Consider the following 16,560-nt stretch of genomic DNA (forward strand, 5'->3'; position numbering starts at 1 on the left):
TTTTCCTATTGTATCTAAAATGTGAACAGTTCAAATACGTAAAACAATCAAACTTAATAAAATAAGATATATTTTAATAGGTGTACGATGTACCCTTGCTACGTCAATGTTCTAATCTTTTAAATAATAACATACATCAGGAACACATTCATACTTCACTGAGATTTGAGAATTCATAAATATCATCCTAGGAAGAAGGAAACTAATAAGAAAGTATTAAAAATTCTTTTAATTTTGTTTTCCTTTTTCCTTGCTTAATTTTTCCCCTAATCAATAATTGTGAATGACTAAAAGTCCTGATTTCCCTTAATCCAACTCACACACGTGTTCATGTATCTACAAAGTGATGCAGAAAACCTGCTCCGGTGGTTTCTCACTCTTTCTTGATTTAAATAGGACCACATTGTTTTTTTTCCTCACCCAGACACTCTTCAACTGAAAAGTCGGGAAAAAGAATAATAAGAAGAAATTAGAAAGCAGAGTTTCAAGAATATCATACTGTCTTTTTGGGAAATGTATACTGGTCAAGAGGTACACTGTTAGCTGTTTGCTCCAAACCCAAAATAGAGAAGCCTTCCTGTTTCTTTTTCTCTAGGAAAAGTTTCATACTGTTCACTGGGACTTCTACAATAGGAACCCACTTCTCTGCTGTAACACTGAAAAGAAGCAACAATACTCAAATAAGTCAATCTGACAATGGAATTTATTTCATGCTATAAAATTTCAGAAATAAAAAAATGGAATACAAATGTAACTTTAAATAACTTCCTACTATATTATTATCCTAGAGAATCACTCTTCGAAAACACATAAGTTTAACGACGGACATAAACTTTGGCGATGAGATGACACTCTTGACTTGCTGGTTTAATGGTATTTTTCAACTGCTATCCCTATATTATTAAGAAATAAGTTGGTAACGATCCATGTGTAGTAAATTCATCAATCATTTTAGCCAACAGCATACAGCAAAGTGTTTGAAATCCTTAACTGTTCATCTAAGATAACTGATACATACCATCTGTACAGGGCAAGTTCATTAAAAATTTCCTTAATTTTAAAACTCTAAACCCGCCCAAGGCCAAGACTTTAGAGAGTCGAAGATTTTTCTTATTAACCTCATCCGAAGATTCGAACACACAACCTCTATGTTACTCAGAGACGGTAGGCCTTAGTCAACGGGGCCAGGGCCGCGTCTACAAGAGAAACTTGTTATTCTCAATCTCGTTCACTTAATTGGTCTGTGCAGAATACATGCCTAGCAGCACAAAAATAGAAGGCAAAACCTAATTCTAGTTTAAAAACAAATATACAACCACGAATTAGATGGTGAAAGATTCAATAATAAAAGAAAGATTCTAACAATTTAAAATAAATGTTTTCTGGCAGAAATCCAAAGATTCTGTGTATTTTATCAGTTCAAGAAATTTCAAATAGCACATCTAGAAAGGCTTATAAAATGGTAGCACAGAGTTTTACGTCTCACATGCCATTATGAAGAATGCCGCAAAAGAATAATAGATATAATTCTTCTCTTCTAAATTCTTGACTTAGTTCAGCAGTGTTATAGCAATATGTTTGCATTATTCTAAATATCTAAATATCTTATATATATAGTCTTTTCTTTTCCTCTTACATTACATTACTTACTTTAGGTTACCCTTGTACACATGTCAATATATATCTTTAGTGAATGAAATAGAATATATCGATTCTCTCAAACCTTTAGTGATTACATGGTATTTAGAGCACTGAGCACCATGTCTTTTCCTGAGGCAGTTAGGGTTTTGTGAGATAAGGATTTTGTAAATCATTAGGGTTTGAAGTTTGTGTCTTGAATAAGTATTGCACTCAAAATAAGGAATACAAAAGCAGGTGCATGGATAATTTATCCTCCATTAGAGATCTAATTGAAGTTATTTCAATGAAAATACTTAAGAGAAAGACCAGTTAGTAGATTATTCAAATTCTTGATATCAGCATGTGATCTTTTATGCAGTAGCAGTTGGTAAATATCCTGCTGTAACCATAGCTCAATGAGCAGACATGTACAAACTCGATTAGACAATTTACTACTGAACCTGATGAGTTGGAATTGTTTGTCATTTAGTATACTCAAGTCAGCAATAGCCAATCCTGCAGCCTTAAAAACCTGTTGAAAACAGAACTCAGTGTAAAAAGAATAATGAACAACCTAAAATATAAGATGTAAAAAACTTTATGATATCTTTTTATGAGCATCTATAACACACCTCACAAGTCCTAGCCAAACCTGCAAGATTTGGTATGCGATCAACCAGAGATGCTACAAGGATAAAATGTTGTCGATTTATTCTTAAATCTTCCATTGACAAACTTCTGGAATGCAGCAGCTGGTGAAGTAGCTGATCCTCCTCCTCCATTTCTGCAATTAAAGACTAATTAAACTACATATGATGAAGTTGGTTGATCATATCAAGGCTGATAGAAGGGGGAAAAATAGTAGACGAAGTAGTTTTTCCTAAAAATATAGAATTAATTAAACATATGGGAAAATAAATAGGATGTCCTAAACTTCCCATGAGGGATTCAATACTCTCACCAATAGAGGAAAAGAGTGAAGGAAACCAAGTAGTGCATGAGAAAATTAGAGTACAAACTGAAAAAAAAAGGCCTACCCCTTTGTACAGGAATATCTTCAAACCAAAAAGTTGCTAGATTATGAGAGTCTTATATATATATATAATTTTTTGACATCTGTGAGTGTTTGGACATACTTGTGCGCGCCTCGACTAATCTCATAAGACAATTGTCTGATCCTACTACATTAGGTACCTAGAAAACTCGTAGGATGTTATATCTTAGGTGGTCACTATGGTTTGAAACTATTCTTTTTAGACTCCTTACATTTTCAATGCCCCATCCTCCCTTGCTCAACCCCCTTATATCTGTTCTCTCATCCCATCCATAACTTAACACTATATCTGTAATACTTTTCTTGGTTTTAACTTTCACAAATCATATGCCTCGTATGTGTTTTCTACTAATAATTACAATTAATTTTTAATGGAGGGGCCAGTTTTGGTCTTTTCAAAATGTCAAAGAATAAAACAGGATTATAAAAATACAGCATAAAGAATGTCCTTAAAATGAATACAGTGCATGGTTCAATTTCAGTATAATATAATGGTTTGTAATTTTGTTTAATTTCAGATCATACAATTCTTCCAGGAGACTCATTAGTAAACAGGTAGAAACACAAAAATAATAAAACGTACCATCAAGGTACTTGTAAGCTTTTTTTTCTGCCCAAGTAGGAACTAGTATCAGTGTCTTTCTTCTCATGTTTTGAGAGAGTGACCTTTTTCTGAAAATCCAAAGAAGTTGCTAGAGGCAGTTTGGAAGTAGAACTTTCTTTATTTACATCAGGTGGCACGTCCATAAGGTTGTGATCTTCTATAGTTTTGAAGCTCTCATTTTTAATAGCTGTCAAGTCATTTGCCATTGAACTGCGAAGGTCTTCTCTGACATCCTGAAACAACCAAAGTACGTTATATATGTATTATACAAAGAGACATCGATGGATAAATATGAGAATTACTTACATTTAGGAAGTTAAGAACTTGCTCCAAGAGAGATATTTGGACACACTCGAACTCGAGGTCCTTTCACAAAAGGCAGGATAAATGTATTAGAAAATCAATTACTTCGGAATGGCGGCTAATACAGTTCAATAAACATGAAAAAGGTTTATTTTATGACACGTCTAGGTCAATCATAACTGACTTATTTTAGCAAGTTTTTAAATGGAGTATCATATCGCACCATTCAAACTCTAAAATGTGACAAGGGACTTATTTTAATGACCGCTTTATGAATTGCATAGTGAAAATGCATATTAATTCTTTTATTGAGAAAAATTAAAGAATACAAAGGGCCAACCTAACGGACTGGCAATGGGACCATCAAGAAAGGGGCTTACAAAAACAACAGTCCAACAAGAAGCCAAAACTAGCCTGACTGAACAAGAAAGAAGGAAAGAATCTTATCCTATTTACAAGATTTTATTTTGTACACAGTAGCTTCTTGGTACAAATCGGGGAACTCTTTGTGTAACTATTCTCTTAGCCACGTACGTCCTAATTAGATGGGATTTTTGCAACCCCTTTTAGCCTTTGGACCATACTTCCTCCCATCCCCAAAACCTCTCCGCTCCCCTAAATATTCAATTATTCTGTTCCATCTAGATACGCTATAACATTGCAAAAAAGCCAGCCCTCCAGAGGACTTTACCCTCCACCTTGAAGGGAGGGTGAAACAAAACCTCCTCAAGCATAAGGCAGCAGTCCCTCTTATAGGGCCAAATAACTCCTCTCCAGCAAAAGACAGCAGCCAATGAAGGGATGGTGAAAATGCACATTGATCGTTCCTTCATTCGAAGGTGAGCACCGAGGACCTCCCAAGAATTGGAAAGTGTATTATGATTCATGAATTGGGGTTCACGACGGTGTACTCTCAACACAAATATCTAAATGAAAGAAACACACTCTAAAAATATATATTTGTCACTTCAAATAGCAATATGCAGTCTTCATTACAAATTCATAGCTTCTCAAGCTCCCAAGTTGTACGAAAATTCAGCCTCTTGTCCAACAAATGGAACTAAAAAAAATAAAAATAAAAAAAGAAAGAAAGAAAGAAAGAAAGAAACGGAAAGAAAAATAAAAGTTTGTTCCCTCTAGTTCTTTCTTTCCTTACTCTAATCTTGCCACTGGAAATTGTTAGTATCTTTACATGGTATGCTTTAACTGTATAAATGATTATTAAATTTATCAATTTCCAGCATGCAGCTAACCTTAACTCTGCTAGAGAAAATTCCAGATGGTGTCACAGATAGGGCAGGATTATAGGCATGAAGATATCCTTCCATTGATGCCCGTAAACTGAAAGAGAAACGTATCAACTGTAAGTTTTAAGAACAATATTTAATGTGTCAACTTTTATCTGGTGTATGGTATACCTTTATAGGGTTAAAAAAAGATTAAGAAGTCAAAACACGCCAGTTTTAACTAAATAGCTAAAAAGAAGACTGCAGAAACATATAATTACACAAGAAACAGAAACCATGTTTTTTTTTTTGAACAAGATACAAACATGTGTTATCATAATGTATTACAGAGAGATAAGAAGGAAAGTACCCCAGCTGGCATTTCATACTTGAAGGAGTTGCGTAAAGGTATGATTCTATGTTCGTAATTCATAACACGATATAAACGTTCAATATCTAGTAACTAAATGTTAAAATAAGTAATCATACCGGACACAATCAGGATTTTTCTCAAGGTATGATTTCAAATCTTCAAAACATCTCTTCTCTAAAGTCATACTCCCAGTGGCTCTGAATTCCACTACTGGAAAAAATTTACAAAGAACATGGTACACCAGTAACTGCGAGAAAACCAAAAGACATTGTTTATAAAAACTAAGGATAGAGACACCAGAGAGACATACACGAGAAAAGAGAGAAGAAATAAATTCTCAAAATTGATTCATCAAAGATGAGGAATAGAGGCACTATTTATAGGTTACAAGAGGAAACAAAATCTAGGAATAACCTCCTAACTTCCCTAACAAAAAAGGAGATTTATTTGCTAAATTTAAACACAAAATCTAAACAACTTTAAAACAACTTCTAACTAAGTCCACATAATCTTAACTTCTAACTAATTCAACACTCCCCCTCAAGCTGGACTATACAGATTGAACAGTGTCAGCTTGATCAACAACCTTTCAAATACGGGTCTCAAGAGTCCTTTTGTTAGGATATTTGCAACTTGATCTGATGATGGAACATACATCAGATTTATAATTTTCTCTTCAATCTTCTCCTTGATAAAATGCCTGTCAACCTCAACATGTTTAGTACGATCATGATGCACTGGATTGTATGCAATAGCAATTGCAGCCTTGTTGTCACAATAGACTTCCATTGAACTATCAAACCTGATCTTGAGTTCTTGGAGGAGGAGTTTCAGCCACATTATCTCACAAATACCATGAGATAATGCCTTGAATTCAGCCTCAGCACTACTTCTTGCAACAACTGATTGTTTCTTACTCCTCCATGGAACAAGATTACCCCATACGAAGGTACAATATCCTGTCGTAGATCTCCTATCTTGAATAGAACCTGCCCAATCAGCATCTGTAAACACCTTAATCTTTCTGTCATCATCCTTTCCGAAAAATAATCCAAGCCCTGGAGTTCCTTTAAGATATCTAAGAATATGATACACGGCTTCCATGTGTTCTTCAGTAGAAGCATGCATGTATTGACTTACAACACTCACTGCAAATGCAATATCCGGCCTAGTGTGGGATAAATAGATTAATCTTCCAACAAGACGCTGATATCTCCCTTTATCAACGGGTACCCCATCTAGGCTCTCTCCCAACTTATGATTGGGACTTATTGGAGTATCAGATGGTTTACATCCAAGCATTCCAGTTTCCTTCAAGAGGTATAGTACATATTTTCTTTGACACACAGATATACCAGTTCTGCTCCTAGCAACTTCCATCCCTAGAAACTACCGAAGTGTTCCCAGGTCCTTTATTTCGAACTCCTTTCCAAATGCCTGTTTTAGTCTCTCTATTTCTTCATGATGGTCACTTGTGACAATAATATCATCGACATAAACAATGAGGATGGTGATCTTACCTTGAGAGTGCCTATAGAACATTGTATGGTCAGTTTGAGCTTGGGTATTTACAAACAGCCTTTGAAAATCGCCCGAACCATGCACGTGGGGATTGTTTTAAACCATAGAGAGATTTCTTCAGCTTACGCACCTTTCCATCATACTTATCAATGTCAAATCCAGGAGGAAGGTCCATGTACACCTCTTCTTCCAAATCTCCATTGAGGAATGCATTCTTGACATCCAGTTGTTGTAGTTTCCAATCCAGATTTGCAGCAAGAGACAAGAGGACACGGATTGTGTTTAATTTTGCAACGGGTGCAAATGTCTCCCGATAGTCTACCCCAAAAGTCTGAGAGTATCCTTTGGCCACCAATCTTGCTTTATACCTTTCAATGGACCCATCAGCCTTATATTTGACAGTAAAGATCCATCGGCATCCTACCGTTGGTTTATCTTGAGGACGATCAACTACTGTCCACGTATCATTAAGCTTCAAAGCCTTCATTAGTATTGAATGGATGAACAAACCACCCCTCAACCCAAAAACTTAAGCTGATGGGTTGGGTAAATTTAATTCATTTATATGGATTCTAACACTCCCCCTCACTTGTGGGCTTGGAAAACAACATCAAGACCCAACAAGTGGAAATCATAATAAATGGGGAGGAATCGCAATGCAGGAGTTCGAACATAGGACCTCTTGCTCTGATACCATAAAAACTAAGGATAGAGACACCAGAGAGACATACACGAGAAAAGAGAGAAGAAATAAATTCTCAAAATTGATTCATCAAAGATGAGGAATAGAGACACTATTTATAGGTTACAAGAGGAAACAAAATCTAGGAATAACCTCCTAACTTCCCTAACAAAAAAGGAGATTTATTTGCTAAATTTAAACACAAAATCTAAACAACTTTAAAACAACTTCTAACTAAGTCCACATAATCTTAACTTCTAACTAATTCAACAGTTTAAAATGCAGGGTTACTTGAAACAAGATTATATGCTCTTGAAAAACCAACCTGAGTAAAACCCCGTAAACTGTGGTGATGAGAGGTCAATTGTGGAACAAGTGGAGGAAGCAACTCATCCAAATGGCTGGACTGAACTGCTTCAGTTGCATGGAGGATGACATTTGTAGCTATAAATACATAAGAAGAGAGTACCTGCATTTCAATTTTAATATAAATTTACATATTTGACAAGAAATTTTTTCATTTATTGGCATGATATAAAAAAACCAAAGTCAGTTCAAATTTGATATGATAATGCTATATATAGGAATTCCCAGAAATCAATATTATTGATTATTGCTGTGTACCAATATCATAAAGGTACAGAGCCTAGCAATTGCTGAATTTATTACCTGAGGTCTCATATTGTAATCTTGTAGTATAGGAACCAATTGCTCCTTAACCTGTGGTTTGAGTGATCGCATCCAAACATCAGGTGTCACCACAAGAAAATAAAGGTATGAAGAATAGTCCAAATAAAATATTAGGATCCCAGTGGTTTCTGGTTGTGAAAATTACCGGCTCCTAACTCAAAACCTAAATCAGCTGAATTCTTTTTTTTTTTTCTTTTAATGAGAAACAGAAACTTGTATTATAAACGAAAAAACAGCCTCCGCCACACAAAAAATTAATGAAGAGCGGCTTTCCAATTGTGAATGAGCATTGTTAGACTATAGTTACAGAAAGAGTTCCTATGGTTTAAGCACCAAGTAGAAGCTGTGATTTGTACACAATTACAAAAAGAATCAAATGACCTATTTTCAACCATAAACTCAGCCGAATTCTATTAGAAAAAAATAGCATTAAAACAAAGTTTATAGTATTATTTTTCCTGTTCTAATCCATTACTGCATCCATAGTTGCCACTAGCCAACATCTGCTCAGTATTGCAAATCTACATTATATATCTCTGGTTGAATGTGATGTAGTAAGTAGCTGTTAAATAGCTTTTACCATGTAATTACCCTTAGTTTTAGCTTATGTTTAGTTAGCTTTTCAGTTTAATGCACAGTAACATGTCAAGTGTTCTATAAATAGGTTTCAGCTTCATTAATAAAGCATTCATTGAAATATTATCAAACTTTGTGCGCATGACTGCATCAAATTGATATCAGAGCACCCAAATTTCTGGGCATTCAATGGTGGAAAAGAAACCAGCAGTGGGATATCCTTCCTTAGCCAGCAAAGAAACAGAGTAAATTTCCGTCCTCTCACCACGATCATCGACCATACGCTTGCAGAAACGGAGTAAATTTCTCCAAGATTAGTTCTTGCTTCCAAACGATGGAATTCTTATGTATAATCACTAATAGAACGGGTTCTCTATTTGCAGTTTTGATATTGATTGTACAAAATCTGCTCAAAATTGATAGGTAGAAACCGGCCTCTCATTAGTTTTTTCATTTTTTCCCAAGAACGGATAGGAGACTTACCAAATTGTTGGCAATTTGTTTCCAGCTGCTCCCACCATGCTGAAGCGTCGCCCTTGAGTTTAAAGGCCACCAGTTTTACCTTCTTATGATCCGAGGTTGACATGTATTCGAAGAAGCTCTCAACATTCTTAATCCATTCTAGGAAGCCTTCGATGTCCATCTTGCCATCGAAGTAAGTGAGATCAATCTTCATTTTCTAGTCATTCTACTCCCGATGGTGGTGGGGATGGAGTCTGTGTTGCCGCCTGCCCTCATGCCAAGTTTGTAAGTCATCCTCATCACTTGAAGAGTCACTGTGAACATCCTATCTCCGAGGGAATCTTCGATGACCATTATAGTTTCTTGGCCAATCTTGATATTGTGGTGGACCAAAAACAGGATTATGGTATTCTCTAGGTGGTCGATTATGGAAATCTTGGATATGATTTTGGGGAACTTCATGGTTTCGTTGAGGAATATGGTGGGGTTCTTGGATAGGAAGGTTTCTTGATAGAACCGTATGGGTTTCTTGGATAGGAAAGGTATCTTGATTACTTCTTGGGGCTGGAAAATGTGTCTCACGACCGATTGTAATCCCTTCCCCTTGTGGTTCTTTCCCATTCTTCTTCTTCGGTTGGTCTGCTTGTATGTTTTCGATCTTGTCCACCAGCACATGAAGGATTTGTTTAATCTCTACCACATTCTACTGTATATTTTCGACAGTTTCTTCAACCAATAGTAAACGCATGGTTGATGATTGTGAAGAGAGGGCGGCAACAATTTCCGCTTCTTTTTTGGCAAGAGAGGAATCTCCCCCAATCGGAGCATTCTTTTTCCCAGCCATTTTTGAAAAGCCCAAGGATTTTCGGTGCTCTGATACCAATTTGATGCAGTCTTGCACACAAAGTTTGATAATATTTCAATGAATGCTTTATTAATGAAGCTGAAACCTATTTATAGAACACTTGACAACAGTAACTACTGTTGCTGTGCAGTAAACTGAAAAGCTAACTAAACATAAGCTAAAACTAAGGGTAATTACATGGTAAAAGCTATATAACAGCTACTGACTACATCAGAATGTCAAACAAAGAGAAGACAAGATGCTGGGTGAAGGGTAGTTCTGATTTTATGTGAATAAAGGAAGAACACTAAAGTTAACAAGTGAGATGAGTGAACGTAACATAGGAAGGGGGTTATTCAAATCAAGCGAACAGATTTATGATAATAGAAAAGGAATAAATATGTTCAATAAAAATTATTATTTAACTATTTGAAAATTATTTGATAAAAATATTACATATACTTCTTTAATTTCAATATTAATAATACGCTCTTTGACTTATATAACAGTATACAAAACAGTAACATAAAACAATGAAAATGCACTTCAAAAACTAGTGCAGATGAAACTCCAACATCACAATGTATGCAGACAGAACTGAATCATTTTTGCCTTTTGGTCATCACGATTAGTTCTTTCTTAACAAAGTTCAATATTTATTAACTGAAACGGAAAATAAATGTTCCAAATCCCAATTAGACAAATATATTGTCACTTGTGAATAGACAGTAGACACTAGAACAAATAGGAAAGGATCATGTCACTTGTGAATGAAATCAACCTACAATACACTAAAAATCTGTAAATTAATATGATGTAACAATAAACCGGATGAATTAAAAATTCCCCAATTCATTTGTATAGAACAAATAGAACTAAACAAAATAAGTATAGAAAACTTACCCAATCCTCCATTCCATTAAGAAAAATATCACAACCAACAACACACAAGTAAGAAAGAGTAGTTGCAAATCTAGCCTACTTTAGATAAAATACTACAAAAAATATCACCTAAAAAGATTGTAAATATAGAAAAGTTAAATACTGGTAATTTTGTGATAGCTATTAATAAAGATATAGGTAAATAAGTGATAACCGTTAATCAATATCTAGGTTAATTTGTGGTTGCTATAATAATAGTTAACCAATACCTAGGTTTTTTTTTTTAATTTATTTATTTTTTTTTTATATCCGTGAGTGTCCGGACCAATTTACACGCACCTCGACTAATTTCACGGGACAACCGTCTGACCCTACAATATTTGGTGCTGGGAAACACAATGGAATTACTAATTCCTAAGGTAGATGGCCATCATAGAATTTGAATCATTCCCTCTTAATTACTATCACATAAAATAAAAATATTATACATTACTATTATTTAAGACAATCAATTATTTATTAGTTCTAACAAAATTCTCGTATTTACGATTAGATTTTTTTATAAAAATGCTATATTTGCAATTAAATTTAGAAGAATACAAATTTGCAAATATTTTTTAAAAAAGATTTCCCCAAGTAAAAATCCAAAAAGAAAAAAGAAAAGAAGCCTCCAATGGAAGGTTGGTGTTTTAAATTTTAGGTTCAAAATTTAATAAATAATCTTAAATAGGCATATTAAGTTATGTAAAGAAAATAAGTATACATTTAAAATTAAATATATTTTCCTTTTCCTGAGGGATTATTTACCAAACTAAAAACAAACCACGTCTTACAATTACCCACCCCAAGGTTCTCTCTCTCTCTCTCATACAAAATATTTATTATATCCTCCTAAAAAATTGCAAGAAATAAATCATGTTACCAGTGTTGGAAACTTCAAGTAAATGCTTATTGCAAATGTTTCCAAATATTGACGAACAGAAGGAAGGTTGTTTCTCTGTAAATAAGGACATGAAGGAAATTACAAGTATTCAGTAGCAAATATGATCTACAGAAATTTAGCCAGGTTAATTCATGAGGAAACATTTTAGCTTCCATAATTTCTGATGGTAAAATAACAATTAAATATGCTTAGAAAATTATGCTAAAATAATCAATAGATAATGCCCTAAATCTATTGAGAATGGTAATAAAACTGAAAAGGAAACAGAGGGAAAGAAAAAAGGATGAGAAAAACAGCTGTCAATAAAACAACCTTCTTCGACCCCAAACGAATGGTTTCAAGAAAAGCAGTCCAAATAAATCATGTTTACCTACTCAGAGATAAGTCCTGTAAGCCACTATCTTAGGCTGTCAAGACGAAACAGGTTTCAATCTCACATGACCCGTTCTTAATTCACCATATTAAAAAATAATAATAATAATAATAATAAGACTAATAAGACAACAGGTATTCTATTTAATTGAATAGATTTCTCCTTCTAATTCCTATTAGAATGACAAAATCGTTGGGTTACAATTATGAATTACCAGGTATAGAATACACTTTTTCTTCTTTTTTCCCCTTTTATTAGATAAGAGAGGAGGTAAATGCAAGAGAAATTGCTACAAAATCAAAGGCACTACGAAGAAGCGAGTGAATCAAATGAAAATATGGTTAGATAGTGGCTCAAATAAAGATCTATCACAATATCATACAGTTACCGACCTTTTGATGAGTTGGAGGACCTTTTTTTAATTTCCCTTCCCTGGGTTTATCCCTTTTTTGTATATTTCATCATGTTAATGAAATATGTGTTTCTCATTGAAGAAAAAAAATCATACAGTTACAAAGAATTTATGATGGCTAGTGAATAAATTACGAACTCAACAATTGATTCATATGATTTATTAAAACCTATGCAGCACTTTCAAATTATATAAATCAATGGCAAATAAAACAGTGAATAATTAGAATGTTGCATTAGATCCAACATTTACTTACACAGAGGGCAACATGCAAGCTATTGGTAACTTGCTGAATTATATCTTGGCAGACAAACCGGGATAGAACACATATCATTTGCCAAGCACGTACTTTGCGTCTATGAATCTGATAAGTAAGAGGTATAAAATGAAATATTCATAATGAGGCGCAAAATCAATCAACATAGACTGGGGTCTGGGGCTATAATACTCATCCTTTTTCCAGTGTATAAAATAAGATCGATGTTGAAATATTCACAAAGATTCTAATAGAAACTTTTTTCAGAAAGTTGGGTGCGGAAACAATTCACAAAGTCAGGTGCTGAAATATTTCAAAATAAATGGCTAGATATTATGAAACACAGTGAAGAAAAATTGCATTACCAATGATCCATACAACAAGAATTACAACTTTACTCCTAAGATTTTGTTAATATATGAAGAATATGAATTTACCCCCTTGATAAATTCTCCCATATAGAAAACTCCATAATAATTTAAACCAACTCACCGCACTATGCTTTTTATACAATTCCTTTGCAAGGTCATTGTTGTTTACCTGTACCAAATACATGATGAAATCAACATTCAACCCAAAGCTAATTGACAGAAAACAATAACTTTTGTTAAAGAGCATCACAAATATTAAAACAAACTGCCAAATGATTGATACAAATACAAAGTCTCAGGCAAGCTTATAAAAGCTCAAAATACATTCAGAAGCAAACCAAATAAGAGAAATACATTTTAGAGCTTGCCCTTCTGAACTGCTCAAAATTTTGTAATTTTCTTTCCATTATAATAGCATATTTCCTTTTTTCTAATGAAAAGGAAAAGAGAGCCCAACTAGGAGGGAGTGACCTGGATTCTGGACCACTAAAAAAGTGACCTATCTACATTTGCTTGTTGGTGCATGAAAAAAATTCAGTTGAGGCATACGAGGAATCCCATTGGTTTTTCCCCTCACGGGCCAACAATTTGTTGGGAGCAACAGCCCATTCATGGGTAATATGAACGTTAAAAGGCCCATGCCAGAGGACTACACTTGGACCAAGAAATGGGCTAAACCCAATTGGAAACGGACCCAAACCAACTGACATTCTCTTCAACTCTATTCTTCCAACATACTTCCCAATTCTAGAACTAAGTAGGCCACAAGGAGTATGACATCTCCCAATGGTTGGCAATGAAGTCAGAAAGCATCGGGGAGAGGGATGCAATCAGATTCAAGGGCTAACCAAAGAACTCTAGAAGAAAGATCAAGTGTTAGTGTATAAACATAGGTTTTGTGATGGTTACGTGTTGGGGAAGATTGGAGGCAAATCACAGCTGTTCAAGAATGGGCCACATGCCGAAGCAGTGGTAAGGTTGAAGTAGAATTTGATAAAATTAGAGACAAGAATAGGGGTCAACAACCCCTTGGAAAATTCAACAACCTCCTAGCTTTGTGTATTATTCAGAAACTGTACGGTAAAAATTTACATATGCACCTAGTTTCCACTCAAAAAACATGGATGGCAAAAGGTAAGGAAAATGGTCTCTTCACTCTCCTCTCCTAGGTCTTTTTCCGCATTAGTATCTGTTCTTTAAGGTTTCCTCATCTATAGCATCAGTCTGTTAAGTTTGATCTCAAGTCATCATGATTGTTTCACGCTCCACTGTCTCATAGTTCTTCTCCCTCATTGCCATCAGTTTATTAAGATTTCTTCTAGATCATCAAGATTGTTTAAGTCGTTCTGTTTTTAAGCAGTCCTTAAGATTTCTTGATAACACCATGGAGATGAATAGCTGTCGTATTGATAATAAGCACTTTTGCATATGGGAGGAAAACTTCTTCGTTGAAGACATGATTTCAAAACCTATTTGCCCCTCCAGCTTTCACATGTAATTTGGTTTGAGGAAATCTAGTTCAATTGTTGCATTTTCCAATTCAATCGTCCCTCTTTAGACAAACTAAAAACACATGGGGTGCCTGCTGAATCCAGAAAGTGAAATTCAATCTCACTTGTTATATGGAGTGTGTTGTTTGGCCCATCACTAGAGGAAGAAAGAGGTTCTCAGTTCCAGTAGGTCGTAATAAGTAAGGGTGGTATGCTTTCTGGGACATGTAAAAAGTGCGATTATCTAGATACGATGAAAAGACTAAGCTGAAAAATGAAAGTGAGATCCCAAAGGACAAAATGCTCCCTACTGGGACATTTAAAACACCTATGATGAGGCAGTCAAAAAACGTGGCAAGTTGAAAACTGTTCTGCAGGGCACCAAGTTGAATGCAGAATTCAAAGTAACTGGAGTTGAATCATTGAAGGAAGAAATCGTTTTTGATAAAAGAAGCATTTTTGAGAAAAGAGGAAAACATTCTGGGTCAGAAAAGAGATTGAGGTCTTGGAAATTTATTGGAGAAATATTATGGTAATTACAAAGTTGAAAGCTCATGATAATTGGAAAGTAGCCAGCGCTCTAAATTCAAAATATTCTCAGCCGTGTTGCATTAATCCATTCATGGACCACAAAGCTCTTTTGAAATTTGAAGATGGAAGATTGTTAAGCAAATTCAATCAAAATGGTAAATGAAAAAGATTTCGCAACCTTTTATTTGAAAATTGATAATTGGGAATCTCAAATACTGGAACAAACGGTGTTTGTCAAATTACCTCTCCAAAACTCAACGGAAAAAATTTTCTGCAATGGTCTCAATCGGCCCTCCTAGTTATTCGTGGCCGAAGTTGACTCGGGTACATCAATGGCACGATAGCAAAACCAAATGAAGATGACCCTTCTTTTTCTGTGTGGGATGCTCAAAACTCAATGGTCATGGCATGACTCATTAACTCGATGGAGGAGGACATTCAAGAATCCTTCATCTTCTACTCAACAGCAAAGGATCTTTGGAACGCGCTCACTACGGCTTTTTCTGATTTAGATAACTCAGCTAAATTGTTTGAATTACGCAATAAGGCACGTTCCTCACGACAAGGTGAATCTGATGTCACGCAATACTACAGCTCATTACCTAGGTTTTGGGCTGAACTTGATCTACGTCTCAATCTCGAATGGGAGAACTCGAAGGATGCTAAACGCTTCCGCAAACACGTCAAGAAGGAACGAATTTATGATTTTCTTGCAGGTCTTCGTCCGAAATTAGATGATGTGCGTGGCCGCTTACTTGCCACAAAGCCAATCACAGCCATTGACGAAATCTTCGCAGAAGTTCGCTACGAGTCAAGCCGTAAACTTGTGATGATGGATGATACACCTACAAAACCTGTCCCTCTCACTGGAATCATCAGATCTGGCGGTACGAGGTCCACCACCACCTTCATCCCGATCTACTCGTCGGAACAACCTATGGTGTGATCATTGTAAGCGCACAAACCATACAAAAGATCAGTGTTGGGAACTCCATGGTCGTCCTCAACGGAAGAATTTATCAGGGGATTATCGGCCACCTCTACCTACAAATACTTCTCGAACCAGCTCCTTCGACTATCAAGTGGGCCCTAGTGTGTCAAACTCCCAAGATTGGGCCACCTCTCTCACTCCATTTTCGAAGGCACAACTTGAACAGCTCTATCGCCTCTTAACACCGCCGATTGAGTCTACTCCTTCGTCAAGTTTCGTGGCACAACGAGGTATTTTTAGTGCAGCTTTAACAAGTCAGCAGCATTCCGATCAGTGAATCTTAGATTCAGGTGCAACTGATCATATGACCGCTTTTCATGATATGTTTACCATGTACTCACCCAACCCGATTCAAA

The 16,560-nt window shown here is 35.4% G+C and overlaps 1 protein-coding gene and 1 pseudogene across 1 annotated transcript in view; both read right to left on the minus strand.

Moving 5' to 3' along the window:
- Positions 1-16,560, minus strand: part of LOC111022655 (tRNA/rRNA methyltransferase (SpoU) family protein) — a 55,635-nt gene that overhangs the window by 886 nt on the left and 38,189 nt on the right. Inside the window, 12 exon segments of the mRNA XM_088119228.1 lie at positions 500-656; positions 2,082-2,152; positions 2,253-2,426; positions 3,269-3,511; positions 3,585-3,644; positions 4,835-4,922; positions 5,297-5,427; positions 7,709-7,852; positions 8,053-8,103; positions 11,760-11,834; positions 12,822-12,929; positions 13,314-13,361. Of these exon segments, the coding sequence (XP_087975354.1) occupies positions 500-656; positions 2,082-2,152; positions 2,253-2,426; positions 3,269-3,511; positions 3,585-3,644; positions 4,835-4,922; positions 5,297-5,427; positions 7,709-7,852; positions 8,053-8,103; positions 11,760-11,834; positions 12,822-12,929; positions 13,314-13,361 (1,350 nt within the window).
- On the minus strand, positions 5,438-6,482 carry LOC148208769 (secreted RxLR effector protein 161 pseudogene; annotated as a pseudogene).

Source organism: Momordica charantia (assembly GCF_013281855.1).
Source record: "Momordica charantia cultivar OHB3-1 chromosome 10 unlocalized genomic scaffold, Mcharantia_2.0 BLBB01000010.1, whole genome shotgun sequence".
NCBI classification, from domain to species: domain Eukaryota; kingdom Viridiplantae; phylum Streptophyta; class Magnoliopsida; order Cucurbitales; family Cucurbitaceae; genus Momordica; species Momordica charantia.